The 14,548-nt window shown below is 54.6% G+C and overlaps 6 protein-coding genes across 6 annotated transcripts; 3 read left to right on the forward strand and 3 right to left on the reverse strand.

Annotated features, from left to right (window-relative positions):
* Positions 1-238: 238 nt before the first annotated feature.
* Positions 239-4,125, forward strand: MAM_02731 (patched sphingolipid transporter; the record flags this gene model as incomplete). The annotated part of the gene is made up of 2 exons (XM_040821530.1): positions 239-508; positions 565-4,125. The coding sequence occupies 2 exons, from the start codon at positions 239-241 to the stop codon at positions 4,123-4,125; spliced, it is 3,831 nt and encodes a 1,276-aa protein (XP_040680099.1).
* A 457-nt stretch (positions 4,126-4,582) lies between these two features.
* MAM_02732 (YT521-B-like family protein) lies at positions 4,583-5,900 on the reverse strand (the record flags this gene model as incomplete). The annotated part of the gene is made up of 4 exons (XM_040821531.1): positions 4,583-5,080; positions 5,139-5,252; positions 5,324-5,385; positions 5,540-5,900. 4 exons carry the CDS (start codon positions 5,898-5,900, stop codon positions 4,583-4,585), a joined length of 1,035 nt encoding a protein of 344 aa, XP_040680100.1.
* A 543-nt stretch (positions 5,901-6,443) lies between these two features.
* MAM_02733 (GPI mannosyltransferase 2-like protein) lies at positions 6,444-7,796 on the reverse strand (the record flags this gene model as incomplete). Its single annotated transcript, XM_040821532.1, has 2 exons — positions 6,444-6,843; positions 6,901-7,796. The coding sequence occupies 2 exons, from the start codon at positions 7,794-7,796 to the stop codon at positions 6,444-6,446; spliced, it is 1,296 nt and encodes a 431-aa protein (XP_040680101.1).
* An 807-nt stretch (positions 7,797-8,603) lies between these two features.
* MAM_02734 (L-galactonate dehydratase) lies at positions 8,604-10,040 on the reverse strand (the record flags this gene model as incomplete). The annotated part of the gene is made up of 2 exons (XM_040821533.1): positions 8,604-9,800; positions 9,882-10,040. The coding sequence occupies 2 exons, from the start codon at positions 10,038-10,040 to the stop codon at positions 8,604-8,606; spliced, it is 1,356 nt and encodes a 451-aa protein (XP_040680102.1).
* A 1,392-nt stretch (positions 10,041-11,432) lies between these two features.
* Positions 11,433-12,680, forward strand: MAM_02735 (uncharacterized protein; the record flags this gene model as incomplete). The annotated part of the gene is made up of 1 exon (XM_040821534.1): positions 11,433-12,680. One exon carries the CDS (start codon positions 11,433-11,435, stop codon positions 12,678-12,680), a length of 1,248 nt encoding a protein of 415 aa, XP_040680103.1.
* A 498-nt stretch (positions 12,681-13,178) lies between these two features.
* On the forward strand, positions 13,179-14,521 carry MAM_02736 (mating-type switching protein swi10; the record flags this gene model as incomplete). The annotated part of the gene is made up of 2 exons (XM_040821535.1): positions 13,179-13,525; positions 13,612-14,521. 2 exons carry the CDS (start codon positions 13,179-13,181, stop codon positions 14,519-14,521), a joined length of 1,257 nt encoding a protein of 418 aa, XP_040680104.1.
* Between the last annotated feature and the right edge of the window lie 27 nt (positions 14,522-14,548).

A 14,548-nucleotide genomic window follows, 5' to 3' on the forward strand; every position in this document is an offset into this window, starting at 1 on the left:
GACAGGTGCAAGTGCTCAAAGTCTGGTGCTGTTCGGTCTGTTGGTCAAACCTTCCCCCACAAACATCAGCGTCTCACCCGCCACCAAACTTGCTTCTTGACTTGGCATCTGTGCATTCTTTCTGGATTCGCCCACATCTTCGCGGAAGTTGAGCAAGTAACAACCGTTTCCATCACGCACACGCTGCGGCAAGCTCCCATCCTACGTGCGGCCGACAAGGCCCGCCCAGTGTCCCGAGATGCGTCACCAAGTCGTGACTCTTCTGGGAGCGGCGCCAGCCATCGTCGCCGCTCTAGCAAGCGCAGATGTCTCTCCCCTGACACCCAAACACGAAGCCGGCCGGTGTGCCTTTCGGGGCCAATGTGGCAAGCAAAGTTTCTTCGGCAAGGAGCTGCCATGCGTCGACAACGATGTGGCCAAAGAACCCGCCGCAGATCTGCGAAAGGAGCTTGTCGACCTCTGCGGAGCCGAATGGAATGATGGACCGGTGTGTTGCACACTGGAACAGGTAAACTCTGCCTGCTATCCCGGCAACTGCAATGTAGTTAGCTGACTTGGTGCCAGGTTCGATCTCTCAAGTCCGAGCTCGGCACGCCCAACACACTTATCGGATCGTGTCCGGCCTGCAAATACAATTTCTTCAACATGTTTTGCAAATTTACATGCTCTCCCGACCAGTCCCTCTTTGTCAATGTTACGGATGCTGCCCCTAAAAACGGCAAGCTGCTCGTGACTGAGCTCGACCAACTCATTTCCGACGAGTATGGCACTGGCCTGTATGATAGCTGCAGGGAAGTCAAGTTTGGTGGCGCAAACAGCCGTGCCATGGACTTGATTGGAGGTGGCGCTAAGAATTATCATCAAATGCTCAAATTCTTGGGCGACAAGAAACCGCTGGTCGGATCTCCCTTTCAAATCAACTACCCCGAATCATACCAAGAACCCAACATGGGCCCGTTGGGTATGACGCCGAAGAAGTGCAACGACGAAGATCCCGACTACAGGTGCGTTTGCGTCGACTGTCCCGCCGTATGCCCCGAGTTGCCAGCCGTGGTAAAGCCTGGATATTGTCATGTAGGCGCTCTGCCTTGTCTCTCCTTTGCCTCCATCCTCGCCTATTCCGTGCTGCTCTTTGTCTTTGGTTCCTCGGTATTTGGTCATGTTGCATGGAGACGTTATGCGCAGCATCGAGTGGAAAGAACTAGACTGCTGCATGAGTCCTCTCACAGCGACGATGAAGACGAGGGTGGGCCGGTTTTGACCGAAGTCATGAGAGATCGCCCTACCAAGCGGTATTGGATCAATGACAGGTGCGATGACTTGTTTTACCGGCTTGGCCATACTGCATCCCGCTTCCCCGGCCTTATCATCGGCACGAGTCTCTTGGTCGTGGCAATCCTAAGCGCTGGATGGTTCAAATTTGACCTTGAAAAGGAGCCAGCAAGGCTTTGGGTCAGCCCGTCCTCGCCGGCTGCGCAGGAGAAGGCATACTTCGATTCCAACTTCGGACCCTTCTACCGCGCTGAAAAGATCTTTCTGGTGAATGACACGCGGCCTGCCGGCCCTGGACCAGTGCTCAGTTACGATACTCTCAAATGGTGGGCCGAGGTCGAGAAGAGCATCGCGCAGCTAGAGAGCAAGACTTACGCGAAGAACCTTCAAGACGTTTGCTTCAAGCCGGCAAACGATGCCTGTGTGGTCCAGTCAGTCACCGGCTACTGGTCCGCCAAGGGTGGCGTGATCAACCCCAAGACTTGGAAAGACGATCTTCGCCAGTGTGCCAATACCCCCGTCGACTGCCGACCCGAGTTTGGCCAGCCTATCGAACCGCGCATGGTGTTTGGAGGTTACGAGGATGATGTCACAGAAGCACAGGCAATCACGGCTACTTGGGTCATTCGGAATGCAGCAGAGGGCAGCTTTGTCCAACTGGCAGCCATCGATTGGGAAAATTCACTCCGAGACCGCTTGCTCGAGGCGCAGGAAGAAGCCCGAGACCGGGGCTTGCGATTGTCCTTCAACACTGAAATCAGCCTGGAAGAAGAACTCAACAAATCAACAAACACTGATGCCAAGATTGTAGTGATAAGCTACATTGTCATGTTTATCTACGCTTGCATGGCGCTTGGCACACCCTTCAAGCATGTGTTCAGAAACCCGGCACTGCTACTCGTTGAGTCGAAAGTAACACTGGGATTACTGGGCATCATCATCGTCCTCATGTCGATTGCGGCGTCGATCGGCTTCTTCTCCTGGGTCGGCCTGAAGGCGACGTTGATTATTGTCGAGGTCATTCCATTTATTGTCTTGGCCGTCGGTGTGGACAATATCTTCCTTATCGTCCATGAGTTTGAAAGAGTCAATGTGAGCTGCCCCGATGAAATGGTCGAAGAACGTGTTGCAAGAGCACTCGGCCGTATGGGCCCATCGATTCTGTTTTCTGCCCTGACCGAAACCGTTGCATTTGGCCTGGGCGCCGCAGTAGGCATGCCTGCAGTGCGTAACTTTGCCGCGTATGCAGCCGGGGCGGTGCTGGTCAACGCCATCCTGCAAATGACCATGTTTGTGTCATTCCTGTCGCTGAATCAAATGCGGGTAGAGGACCATCGATGCGAGCTGTGGCCATGGTGGCAAATCAAGAAGGCTAGAATCCACCTGAATGGCAGCAACAGCTACGTGGGAGGCGGAAGAGTCTCCGAAATTGAAGAGGAAAGCTTTTTGCAGGTCTTCATCAAGAACACATACGCCCCTACTTTATTAGCCAAGAAGGTCAAGGTGGGCGTTGTCACACTCTTCCTCGGCCTATTCGCCACTGCCTTGGCTTTGCTACCTCAAATCGAGATCGGGCTCGACCAGCGAGTAGCCATTCCCGATGGATCATACTTAATCCCCTATTTCAATGACTTGTACGACTACATGGAAACCGGGCCACCTGTATACTTTGTCGCCCGCAACTTCGACGTATCGCACAGAAAAGAGCAACAGGAGGTCTGCTCGAGATTTACTACCTGCCACGAGCTCTCGCTTACGAATACCTTGGAACTTGAAAGGCAACGGCCGAATGTATCATACATTTCGTCTCCAACCGCAAGTTGGATGGATGACTTCTTCCTTTGGCTGAATCCGATTTATGAACGGTGCTGCGTGAAGAATCACACAACATGTTTTGCAGGACGAGAACCTGCGTGGAACACTACTCTCTACGGAATGCCAGAGGATGAGGAATTCATTCGCTATCTTCACAAGTTTCTCGACACCCCTGCGGATGACGATTGCCCACTAGGGGGCCAAGCAGCTTATGTCGATGCCGTGGTTATTTCCGATGACGACAAGAGCGTCATCGCTAGTCATTTTCGATCTGCACATACACCACTTCGCAGCCAAGCCGACTTTATCAATGCATACTCATCAGCTCGTCGCATTGCATCCGATATCAGCAGGAGAACTGGGGCCGATGTCTTCCCATACAGCGTGTTCTACATCTTTTTCGACCAGTACCTAACCATTGTCCCACTCACTGCCGCTCTGTTATCTGCTCTGGTTGGCCTGGTTTTTGTCGTGGCCTCGATACTTCTGGGATCCGCCCTCACCTCGGCTGTACTCACCGCCACCGTAATCATGAGTGTTGTTGATATTATGGGAGCTATGGCAGTCTTTGGGGTTTCTCTAAACGCCGTGTCCTTGGTCAATCTCATCATCTGCGTGGGAATATCAGTCGAGTTTTGCGCTCACATTGCTCGTGCATTCATGTTCCCGTCAAGAACCGTCATGGAGAGTAACAACACAACTCTCCTGGGGCGCGACGCGAGATCTTGGACGGCACTTGTCAATGTTGGGGGCTCTGTCTTCTCTGGCATTACGGTCACAAAACTTCTGGGAGTCTGCGTCTTGGCATTTACTCGTTCCAAAATCTTCGAGATCTACTACTTCCGAGTGTGGTTGGCGCTGGTCGTCTTTGCAGCCCTGCATGCACTGGTGTTCTTACCAGTTGCGCTCAGTTTCGCCGGCGGAAACGGCTACGTCGACCCTGAAAGTGAAGGTACTGCCGCTCAGGATTTGACTGACAGGAGATGGCGTGCTATTCGAGTGCACGATAACAGTGATTCCGAAGACGAGGATGATTAAGTGTGTTGGAGCGTTGTTTGTCCACTGCAGCTTTTCGCGAGGATCTAGCGTACGTTGCGCTGCTGCTAAAGTCTGGCGCATCGGAACAGGTATTACGGCAAGAGTTTTGTTTCCATTGGATATTTGGTATACGAAGTATTTAGATACACGCGAATAAGGGCAATTTCTTTTGCTGGCATGGTTCCTTTATCCATGTACACGGTCTAACAACTTGACCGCCTCTCCCCGACTTTCTTTATTTCTCTATCTTGTGTCTTGCCAGCGCGCGGTGTTACTCCTGCCGCAGGCTACTTAACACATCAGTTCAAGGACAGGTATGACTCGTGGGTAGCTTTTTACATTAGCCGGCCCAGAATCGAGATACTCTTGTAACCTTGCAGACAGAGGAGGATTTCGTATCGCGCTAATGGCTGTCTTATCTGCGGCCGAAGCCCCGGCTTGGTCGAGCATAGGCAGCTCAGGGATAGTCCAGCAGAAGATCCTCGTCACCATCATGTCCCGGCTCGAGATCCAGGCTCAGGGACAACGGCGAGGGCGTTCCGGGCCTCCGCCATCTCGACCCTGACAGCCCATCAGCACGCGGCTGACCCCCGGGGCAAGACAGACCAGCAGCTGAGGCGAGCCTCCTCGTCACGTCGGCCTTGCTCTTTTGTCTGCCGGCATGCGCGGTGCTGGAGATGCCGGGAGCGTGCGACCCCCGCGTCAGCTTGACACGATCCATGACGCCCATCATGAATCGGGCGCAGTCCTCGGGGTATTCCTGGCCATCGCGTCCTACAAACACGGCATTATACTCGTTGTACGGGTTCTTGAGGCCACTGAGCTGCGAGAAGGGCGTTTCGGACTCGTTGAGCCAGTCGATGCGGAACGGGGCCGTGGTGTGCATGTTCATTGTGGTGTGCACGATCCAAGGGGGCTGCGGGATGCCACGGTCAGGGGCGGACGTCATCTTTGCCTACGGCCGCGACGTTAATTCGGAAGGGAAGGCGTGGGTTTGCGGAGCGTGGACTCACGTATCCCTGAAAGGCTTTGGACTTGTTGATCGAGAAGAAGAGCACGACGGACCTGCATTCTCGGAAGGCTTGAGTGAAGAGGGGACCGTTTTTGGCTTGTGTTATCCATAGGCCCTGGTGTAGTTAGCGTTGCCGTGTCGTCGTGATTCTCATTCGGTTCGGTTGCGTGCCGGCCGGCGACTTACATCCCTCCGGGACATGTAGACGTTGGTCGTGTTGGACGATTTGACTAGAAAGTAGCGGCTATCTGTGAGGCTAGTTTAGCAAGTAAGCAGGGCCCACGACATGTGTATCGATGAACTTGCCCTGCCTGGCTCCCGTCCTGTTGGGTAGCTGCTTCGTTTCTCCCAGCATGGGCAGGATTGCATCTGCGCGGCTACTCGCGTAGGCACCTGGCTCACATGGCAGGCTGACGGCTCCGTGGACCGCGTCTTCTCTGGTGTGCCGCTTCTTCTGTATGGAGGTTGAGTTGGCGGAGGGGCAGGGCTCAGAGGCGGGCTGCCCCGACGGCTTGCTGCTCTGAATCTTTTTGAGGACCTTGGCCTTTTCTGCTTCCAGGCCGTGCAGTTCTCTCACGCCGTCGAGGACTCGCTTCCGGTGGGCGAGGTCGAAGAACCCGGTGTGATCGAGCCACAGCTTCAGCTCGTCGTCAACCACGAGAAGTTTTTGGGGTGCGGCGTCAGACGGTGTGCCCGAGCTGTCGGTGGGTGTGGTGTTGGAAGGGTCCGGAGCAGACTCGTTGGCGTTGTCGTGTTCTGTCATATTTGTAAATGACACGAGAAGTGCATGGGCCGGGAAACCTGAGGAGTTGTGAGAGCGTGAGGTTGAGGTGTCAATTTGAAGAGAACAAAGACGCACGAGAGGGCTTGCTGTCGTTTATATAGGTACGACGTAAGCTTTTCCCACTTCGTCTTGTGTCCGCTCGTGAGAACATGATTCAGAGGAGACACAAGTGAAGAGACGCGCAGCGCAGTTGGGGAGCAAAAGTTGGAAGAAGCCACACATTGGTACAGGTGCCTTGAGCTGCATCTCCATGCTCTAATCACTTGACAGGCTTTCAAGAACAACATATGTTCTGTGAGCTCGAGGTGACGTTGTTTCACGCGACGGACGGAGAACGCACGTGGACGAAGCGCTATTGTTCTGTGCGCCTTGGTCAGCTTTGGTGTTTCTCAATTATATCACGATATGTGCGAGTCAGACGAGATTTTCTGTCCATGTGATGGGCTCGAATTGAATCAAACGAAGCAAGACGGGCTTTATCGTGATCAAATGCTCAAGTTGCCTTGGTATTGACGTAATGCTTTAGGCGGGTGGTAAAAAGGAAGCAAAGAGACCGCCCTGGATTCCGCCGTACATGACCATGAAAATGACAATGGCCATCCCGTATCCTTGCCTATCTTTATCCATCAAACAGCTGCCCACCCACCAATACCAAACGGGATATCCTGACGAGATGCGTGTGATGATTTGAACATGATAGGTGGTGATGGCCAGGACTGCAATGACGGCCTGACTCGCGGCCAAAGCCCGCACAAAAGTATTCAGGTCTGATTCCGCGGCGCTTCTTCTCGAGGCGCTAGTAATTCGCTGGGGCTCCCTCACGAACTCAATGCCGGACTTGATCAGGATTGCCAGCATAGGGCTTGCCAGCAAGAACAACGGGAGCTGGTTCAACGTCCAATATCTCAAGAACCCCACATTCCTATGCCATCAAGTCAGCGCGGGATAGCCTCCTCCATCAGTAACGAAATGTACATACCAATAATGATGTTGCACAAATGTGTAAATGCTGGGAATCACATTCTCGCACCAGGGACGCCGAAGGCCATCCGAGCCACAGTACCTTATCCACGCCAAAGTCTGTGGCACCACCGACCCAGCTGCGACAGAGAGCCCTCCAAAGACCGGGGCTACCATTGACGACAGGATACACAAGCTCGGGGCTTGGGCGAACTGCCGGAGCGCTTTCACTGCTTCGACAGCAAACAAGAGCCCGCTCGCGAGCCCGTTACTACGGAAAGCAGTAGCAACACCGAACAAGATCCCCGATGCCATCATTGACGCGTTCCGTTTAGCTGTGCTTGCCTTGCTTCTGAGACTAGTGGCGAACAACAGGTTCCCCATGAACGAGAGCCCGGCAAACGGGCTCTCGTTATATGGCGCGGAGAGGAACAAGCCGGCCGGTGACAGGATGTGTAAGGTGCAAGAGATGAATGCGAGTTTGGCATTTCCGGAAAGAAGCAAGGTGAGACGGTGCAATGCCAGCACGGCAACCAAGTGTGATATGTGCGCAAGAGCAATGCCAACTACTGGCTCAAGGGCATAGTTTTCAGGCGTGATGGACGACAAGGACCTCGAAATGGCCCCGACAGTGGTCGGAAGGCCCAGACCAAAGGCCCATTCCTGTTCGTAGGTGTAGCCCTGGATGGTTGAGTGCATAAAGTACAGCGCGTCCCATCGCGTCAATCTGGCGGCGACGGTTGGGATGGTCGTGTTGGCACCGTACACGCGGCCGAAGAAGAGAGACGTGGATGTGTCATAGTCGGGAGCGACAGAGGCGCCAAGAGATATGGCCAAGAGAAAGCCCTTCCATAGTATGAAGAGGGCTGTCAGTGAGCGGATTGGTCGTGACGGGGAGAACATGCGTGTTGTCATGGTGGACGTTGACGACGTTGGATGATGAAGTGCTGGTTTCCATTCCGTCATCGGCAGCGACTATACTGTTTGCCTTTGGAAAATGAGACGCCTTAGCAAGGGTATTCTGGTCAGCGAGGTCTATTACTTGGGCAGAGGCATGTTTCTGTTGAATTGAAATACTCGAATTGGGGAAGCTGTGTGACGATGCCCTGAAAGATGATGTTTCTTTGGTCTGGACTTCGAAGCGTGCGTCCTTGTAAGTTGCAACTGGCTCGCGTGTGGCTGACAACGTGCAGGGTCATGTGGCTTGATACACGTACCAGCCACAAACCATGGAAGCTGATCGATTCATGTGCACTCTGCCTCAACACAAGAGTTGTTTGTATGTCGGGTACTTCGAAGTGATGGGGAGATTTGAGACCGCATCAGACGTGTTCAGTCGGAATCCGGAACATTCAACGCGACATCCGATGGAGCTACGCATTCACGCATTCACTCGACGAGTTCCCTCCCTCAATCAACCCTCCGCCTCTCAAAACTCCTCACCTCAAGGCATCACCATCATTTTTCTTCACGGTCGAGGCTTCAATGCCCAGAAGTTTCGTGGCCCACTACTCCGGACCGACATCTGCAATCGTACGCTCCAAGAAGCACTCCCTCACACACCTTCGTGCTTCCAATGGCCCCGCTTTCCAGAGCTACAAAGTATTGCCGTACGACGATGCATCAATGGTATGATGGCTCTGGTGATTGGGGGCCAGACTTGGGGCGGCATGCAGCCCAGCACACGGTGTATTTCTACCTCCTTCGCCCTGGATATATATTTCAGATCTTCTCGCCCTCCAAAATCGATTTTGCCTCCTCAGTCGTCCACCAACTGACTCCCTTCTCCCCTGGATACGCAAACTTATCCATACTCGTCCTCTTCATCTCCACACTGTACCCAGGCTCCATGGGCGTCTGGTAGTAGCCGGCCTTGATGACAGACGGGTGCAAGAAATGTTCATGCAAATGGTCGACATACTCGAGCACGGAAAGCTTCCCGCTCACGACTACATAGTCAATTGTGCTTCGGTGCTGTGTGTACTCTGGAAGGCCAACTCCTCCTGAATGAGGAACAACCGGCACCCCATACTTCTTGGCCATGAGCAACACAGCCATGACCTCGTTGACGCCACCGAGACGGCAGGCATCGATCTGACAGACATCGATGGCGTCATTCATGAGCATCTGCTTGAAAATGACACGGTTTTGGACCATCTCGCCAGTAGCAACGCCAATACCATATGGTTTGAGGGCTTCGCGAACAGCCTTGTGGCCGATGATGTCGTCGGGGGACGTGGGCTCTTCGATGAACCATGGCTTGAAGTCGGCAAGCTGCTTCATGTGGTCGATGGCGTCGGGGACAGACCAGATCTGATTCGCGTCGACCATGAGAATATTGCCTTTGTCGTAGCCGAGGACGTCCCGGGCAATGGTTAAGCGGCGCTTATCTTCCTCCACGCTACCGCCGACCTTGAGCTTGAAGTGCTTGTAACCTTGCGCAAGCGTCTCCCTTAGGAGGGTCTTCATCTTTTCTTCGCTGTAACCCAGCCAGCCTGCGCTGGTGGTGTAGGCGGGCACGGCCTTGCTGTTGAGAGCTTCCCGGATGCGGTTCGCCTTTCCGCCTTGCTCTTGCTTCAGCATGGCAAGAGCTTCTTCCGGGGTGATGGCGTCGGTAATGTAGCGAAAGTCGATGCACTCGACGTATTGCTCGGGCGTCATGTCGGCAACGATTCTCCAGACGGGCTTTCCGAGCACTTTCCCCCAAAGGTCCCAAAGGGCATTCACGACGGCGCCAAGTGCAAGGTGAATGACACCCTTTTCAGGTCCGATCCAGCGCAGTTGGCTGTCAGACACCAGGTAACGCCAGGTGGCTCCCCAGTTGGCCACGAGAGACGACAGCGTTTTGCCCTTTAGACGCTCAGCGACGTGGACGATGGCTGCACAGACAATGTCGTTTCCGCGTCCAATTGTGAAGGTCTAATCGGGGAGGCATATGGTGTTAGCGTGTTGTTTGCCGCTCACAAAAGCTGTGAAGACGTCTGTTCAGAAGCGACTCACCATGCCATGGCCAGAGTATTGCGAGTCGGTCTGCAAGATACAGTAGGCGGACGAATAATTACAAGCGGCGTTCATGGCATCGGAGCCGGTCCTGTCCAGCGATGTGGGAAACCGCACATCACGGGTTTCAAAGGCGGTAATTGTGATTTCTCGCGTCATTGCTAGCAGCCTGCATATGTTTACCGTCTGTTGTTGTATCGCCAGCGGTTCGAGTGTGAAGAAGGCTCAGGCTTAGGGCTCCAGGCCGTCGTTCAAATACGAGACGTGATACTTTGAATTCCACGACGCATCCGAACCACGGTCATTAGCTAGTGTACTGTTGAAGCTCGGGACAGGTGGGCTTCAGCTCTGGACAGGTTGGGTTTATATTGCGTCGCACATTGATGCTCTCATGCCTTGGATTCCAACTGGGATGCGGGGGAATTTGGGGAAATGCTCTGCTGTGGAGACCGACGCCGGCATGCAATCCCGATTCCCGACGGTCAACTTTTGCCGTCGGGCTTTTACAACATGTCGACTGCAGACTCCCCGGAACAACGACGCAAACAGCAGAATGACCATTCAACATGGCTTTTTTTGGTGGTTGAGATGCTGCGCGGATTGGGGACCGGGCATCGACGAGCATACTGAAACAAGGTTACGGCTCCGGCCGGAATGCATCATCAGGATCATCAGAGTGAGCGGCAACTAAATTTGACCACGAGACTCACTCCGGACGCACCACCACCGACTTGGATGTTGGCTTGCGCCTCATATATATCTCTTTTTCTCTCTGCCTCGTGTTCGCACCCAAGGGGCGGTCGTTCTTGGCTTCACTTGATACAAACTAGTGCGTGGTCCGTATTGGTTACGCACTAATCAGTACTAACTCGGGTTATTGACCTCAATTCACTCCTCCAACCAGTGCGTGTGTGCTTTTTTAGGAAACATTCAAGGCAGCCAACAATCAACATGGCATCGGCGCCACCAGTGGCTTGGCTTCGCTCGCCTGGCACGTCGAGGCAGTGCAGTTTGGCCAAGCCCCCAACTCGAGGAGGGCCCGAATAGCCACCAGGGCCACTTCTTGGTTGGAGCGTCACGATATGACAATGCAGCGCCCTCCAAGGTGAAGATGATGCGAGTTGCGTTGGACTTGGCATCAACATCTGTGTACTCCGTACCCTGGTGCCACCGATCAGACGCCACTTTGCCTACCACTCGTTGAATCGTCTGTCTGGGCTGTGTGGCGGCTGGCCGTTGCGGGTTTTGCATCAAAGTTCAATTTCCCCGGGGTAGCACGAAATAATAAATAGTTGTACGGAGTACCGGAGCCGCCGAGTCTGGTTTCGAGGATCTTTCCAATCCTATGCGGCACATCGACTGTAGTGTCGTGTGAGCGCTGCCAAGTTTGCTCCTGACACCCTCTTTCTCTCTCTCTTTTCTTTGCTTCCGACACGTAATCGAGACCATTGAGAAGAAATGTCTTTACAGTGTCCCGTTAGTCCCGTTTCCAGCCATGGCTCCTTGTCACCGACTGCGGCAAATAGACGACACTCGAGACGATCGCTCATCATGTTGGTGAGTAGCCTGAAACCTACACGGCAGAAGCTACACAAGTATTTCGCAAGATCCAAGTCCCCTTGTCCCGACGAGATCAAAGACTGGAACTCAGTCCATCGAAGCTCAGCTATCAGGATGGCCAGTGTGCAGACGAGAACCTTGGGTGATCCCAGGATGCCCATCTCACCTGTCGTCCACGACTCAACGTATATACCATCATTGGTGTCTGCAACAATCCGCAACGACCTCACGCAGGAACGCAAATTCGAGATCCATTACGAGCCCGAGCCATTGGCTTTAGGCTCCTTTCTTGGACCCCCTCGACAGCCGCCGCAGCAGCAGCAGCCAAGTCGCCCTCCACAGATATCTCAACCAGATCGACTTCCTCCGTCTCCTTCCGCCGTTAAATTTTCGCAGCCAGCTGAAGCGGCATCGTCTTTCCTGGGGCCTCCGCAGCCTCGTATAATACGCGGTCCTTCTGTCAAAAAACCTCGGTCCATCTCAGTCACTCGAAGAAGGGCCAAGACCCCGGTTCTCAAAGTTGGACAACTGGAGATGGCAGCTGGACGGAAACGACAAGAAGCCGCCATCAACAGAGAGTTAAGCGTTCGAACTATCGCACGACAATACCGTGCGCTAATTGACGATGTGGAAATCTCCGACGTTCCCTCCATCCCGGCCGTCCACCGCAGGCCCTTGGTGGACTCTGCATCGCCGCATTTGCACGACGTCGACAACGACCACACACCCACTCCATGTCGGCCGGCAAGGAGCCCATCTCGAGCTGAAGGCCGCCTGGAAAAGCCAAGGGCTCTATGTGAGAAGACTCCATGGCCTGAATCTGACGCCGAGACATTGGCGTCATCCCACGATGCCTCTCCACATATAAACCTGCTCAAACCCAGCTTTTCGCCACTTCCGACGCCGGTCGTCGAGGACGACGACTACATCCAATCGCCGGATGCAGGGACGTCGCGCTTCCAAATTGGTTTCGACATGTTGGCACGCGAGTTATCCACCGCCGTTGCGGACCGTTCGTCCCGCGTGGGGAGAGACGCCTCTGGTCTCCAGATCTGGGTCATGATTGAGGCGTATGAGAGATTGAGAGACCAGGTCTGTTCAATGGAGACGCGGGATCCAGAACTCCAGTGTGCGAGGGCCATGTTTGATTCGTGGTTGGCTGCTTTGAGGGCGATTCACAAGACGATTGTGGGTGAGGGGGCCGAAAGTGAAAGTGAGTATGGAGATGAGGGTGATTAGATGTAGATGTGACAGGATGCGTCTATTTGTGGTATGCTTGTCAAGACTGGTAATATGTTGGTTGGTCTGTCTTTGTCTTGCGCGCAACGACTTTGGGACTGCGATTAGAAACCCTACCGCAACCCTAACCCTGTGTAGCGCCTTTGAGCGGGGCGTGCGTGTCGAGCATGCCTTGTTCTCACTACCCATCACATGTTGATCTCCATGGTGATGCTGCCGGTTCATACTGCATCGAGGCTTTATCTTGACACGATGAAATCTAAATCTCTGCAGTGTAACCTGAACATGGCAGATTGGGTTGGTTGTTGAGTCTTGACAGCCTGTGGGGCTGGCCGGACGGAGACATCCAGGGTAGGTGGCTCTCTCCAGCGTTTCTTCGTTTCTCCGACAAAGCGCAGCGTCAACGTTTGCCCAAGACGCCGCCCAGAACAAGGCTCCGGGTTGCATCTCGCCCCCCAGCCGCGCCCTCCGATCGCTTCCATCACAGGGACAGACGTAATGGAGGACGACTACGGCGCCGACGAGGCCCTCCTCGCGGCCATGGCTGCCGCCGACGCAGCCCCGTCGACTCGCACGACGGTTCGGCAGCCGGTCCCTCAAAGGATTCAACAGCCCAGGCCGCAACGACTGGACAAAGCACCGCCCGTCAATGCGTCCAGGACCAAGGTTGTGCAGCCCACGCCACAGGCTCTCCCGCAGAAACAAACGGGCGGATCGACCATCCTGGTATCTCCTCGCCAGAGAGGGAACCCAGTGCTCGCGTCGATACGATCGTTGCCATGGGAGTACAGTGATATTCCAGCCGACTTTGTCCTGGGGCTCACGACTTGCGCACTGTTTCTGAGGTAAGGACAACTTTTGTTGGGAGGCCAAAAAAAAAAGGAGAGACTAGGCTGCAAGATTTGGTTTCTGACGCTGCGTTTTGGTGCAGTCTCAAGTATCACCGACTCCATCCCGAATACATCTACACACGCATACGAAACTTGCAAGGCAAATACAACCTACGCATACTGCTCACCATGGTGGATATACCCAATCACGAAGACTGCCTACGGGAGCTCTCCAAGACGTCGCTCGTGAACAACGTCACCATCATCTTGTGCTGGTCGGCTGCCGAGGCGGGCCGGTACCTCGAGTTGTACAAGTCGTACGAAACGGCGAGCTTTGCAGCCATCCGCGGGCAACAGTCTTCCAGCTACGCCGACAAGCTGGTCGACTTTGTGACGGTGCCCCGAAGCCTCAACAAGTCTGACGCCGTCGCGCTCGTTGCCAACTTTGGCAGTCTGAAGAATGCCATCAACGCGGAGCAGGAGCAGCTCGGAATGATCAGCGGGTGGGGAGGCGTCAAGGTCAAGAGGTGGTCGGATGCAATCGAGGAGCCGTTCCGGGCAAAGAAGGCGGCCAAGCGGGGCATGCAGCCGGCGAAGCTGGGAACCCAGCAGGCAAGCATCAGCGAGGGCGGCCAGCATGCAGGACGGGTGTCGCGGTTGGAAGAGGCCGTGCCGCTTTCGAGAGTGCCTCTCAGAGATATGCCTGCCACGACGGCTGGTTCTGGTGCGTCTTCGGCAACGGGGACGCCACATGGGGGCACGCCGAGCAGCGCATCTGCGCCAAAGCAGTTCCGCTTCCTGGACGACCAGGTTGGGGACGGGGACGGGGACGAGGACGACGATGCGGCGGAGGCTCTTGCGGCGGCTGCTGTTGGAGATTCGAGAGCGTCTTTGCAGCCAGCCGAGGAACATTCCGACTCGGGCCGGGCAACGGGCGCGGAGCGCGTGGAGGATGATGGGTTGAGTGGTGGCGTTGCGGCAGCTCTCGCCAAACTGCGTGAGAATGGTTGAGCCGACAGCATCAACGAGGCATTCGAA

This window comes from Metarhizium album (assembly GCF_000804445.1).
Source record: "Metarhizium album ARSEF 1941 chromosome Unknown scaffold_5, whole genome shotgun sequence".
Lineage (NCBI taxonomy): Eukaryota > Fungi > Ascomycota > Sordariomycetes > Hypocreales > Clavicipitaceae > Metarhizium > Metarhizium album.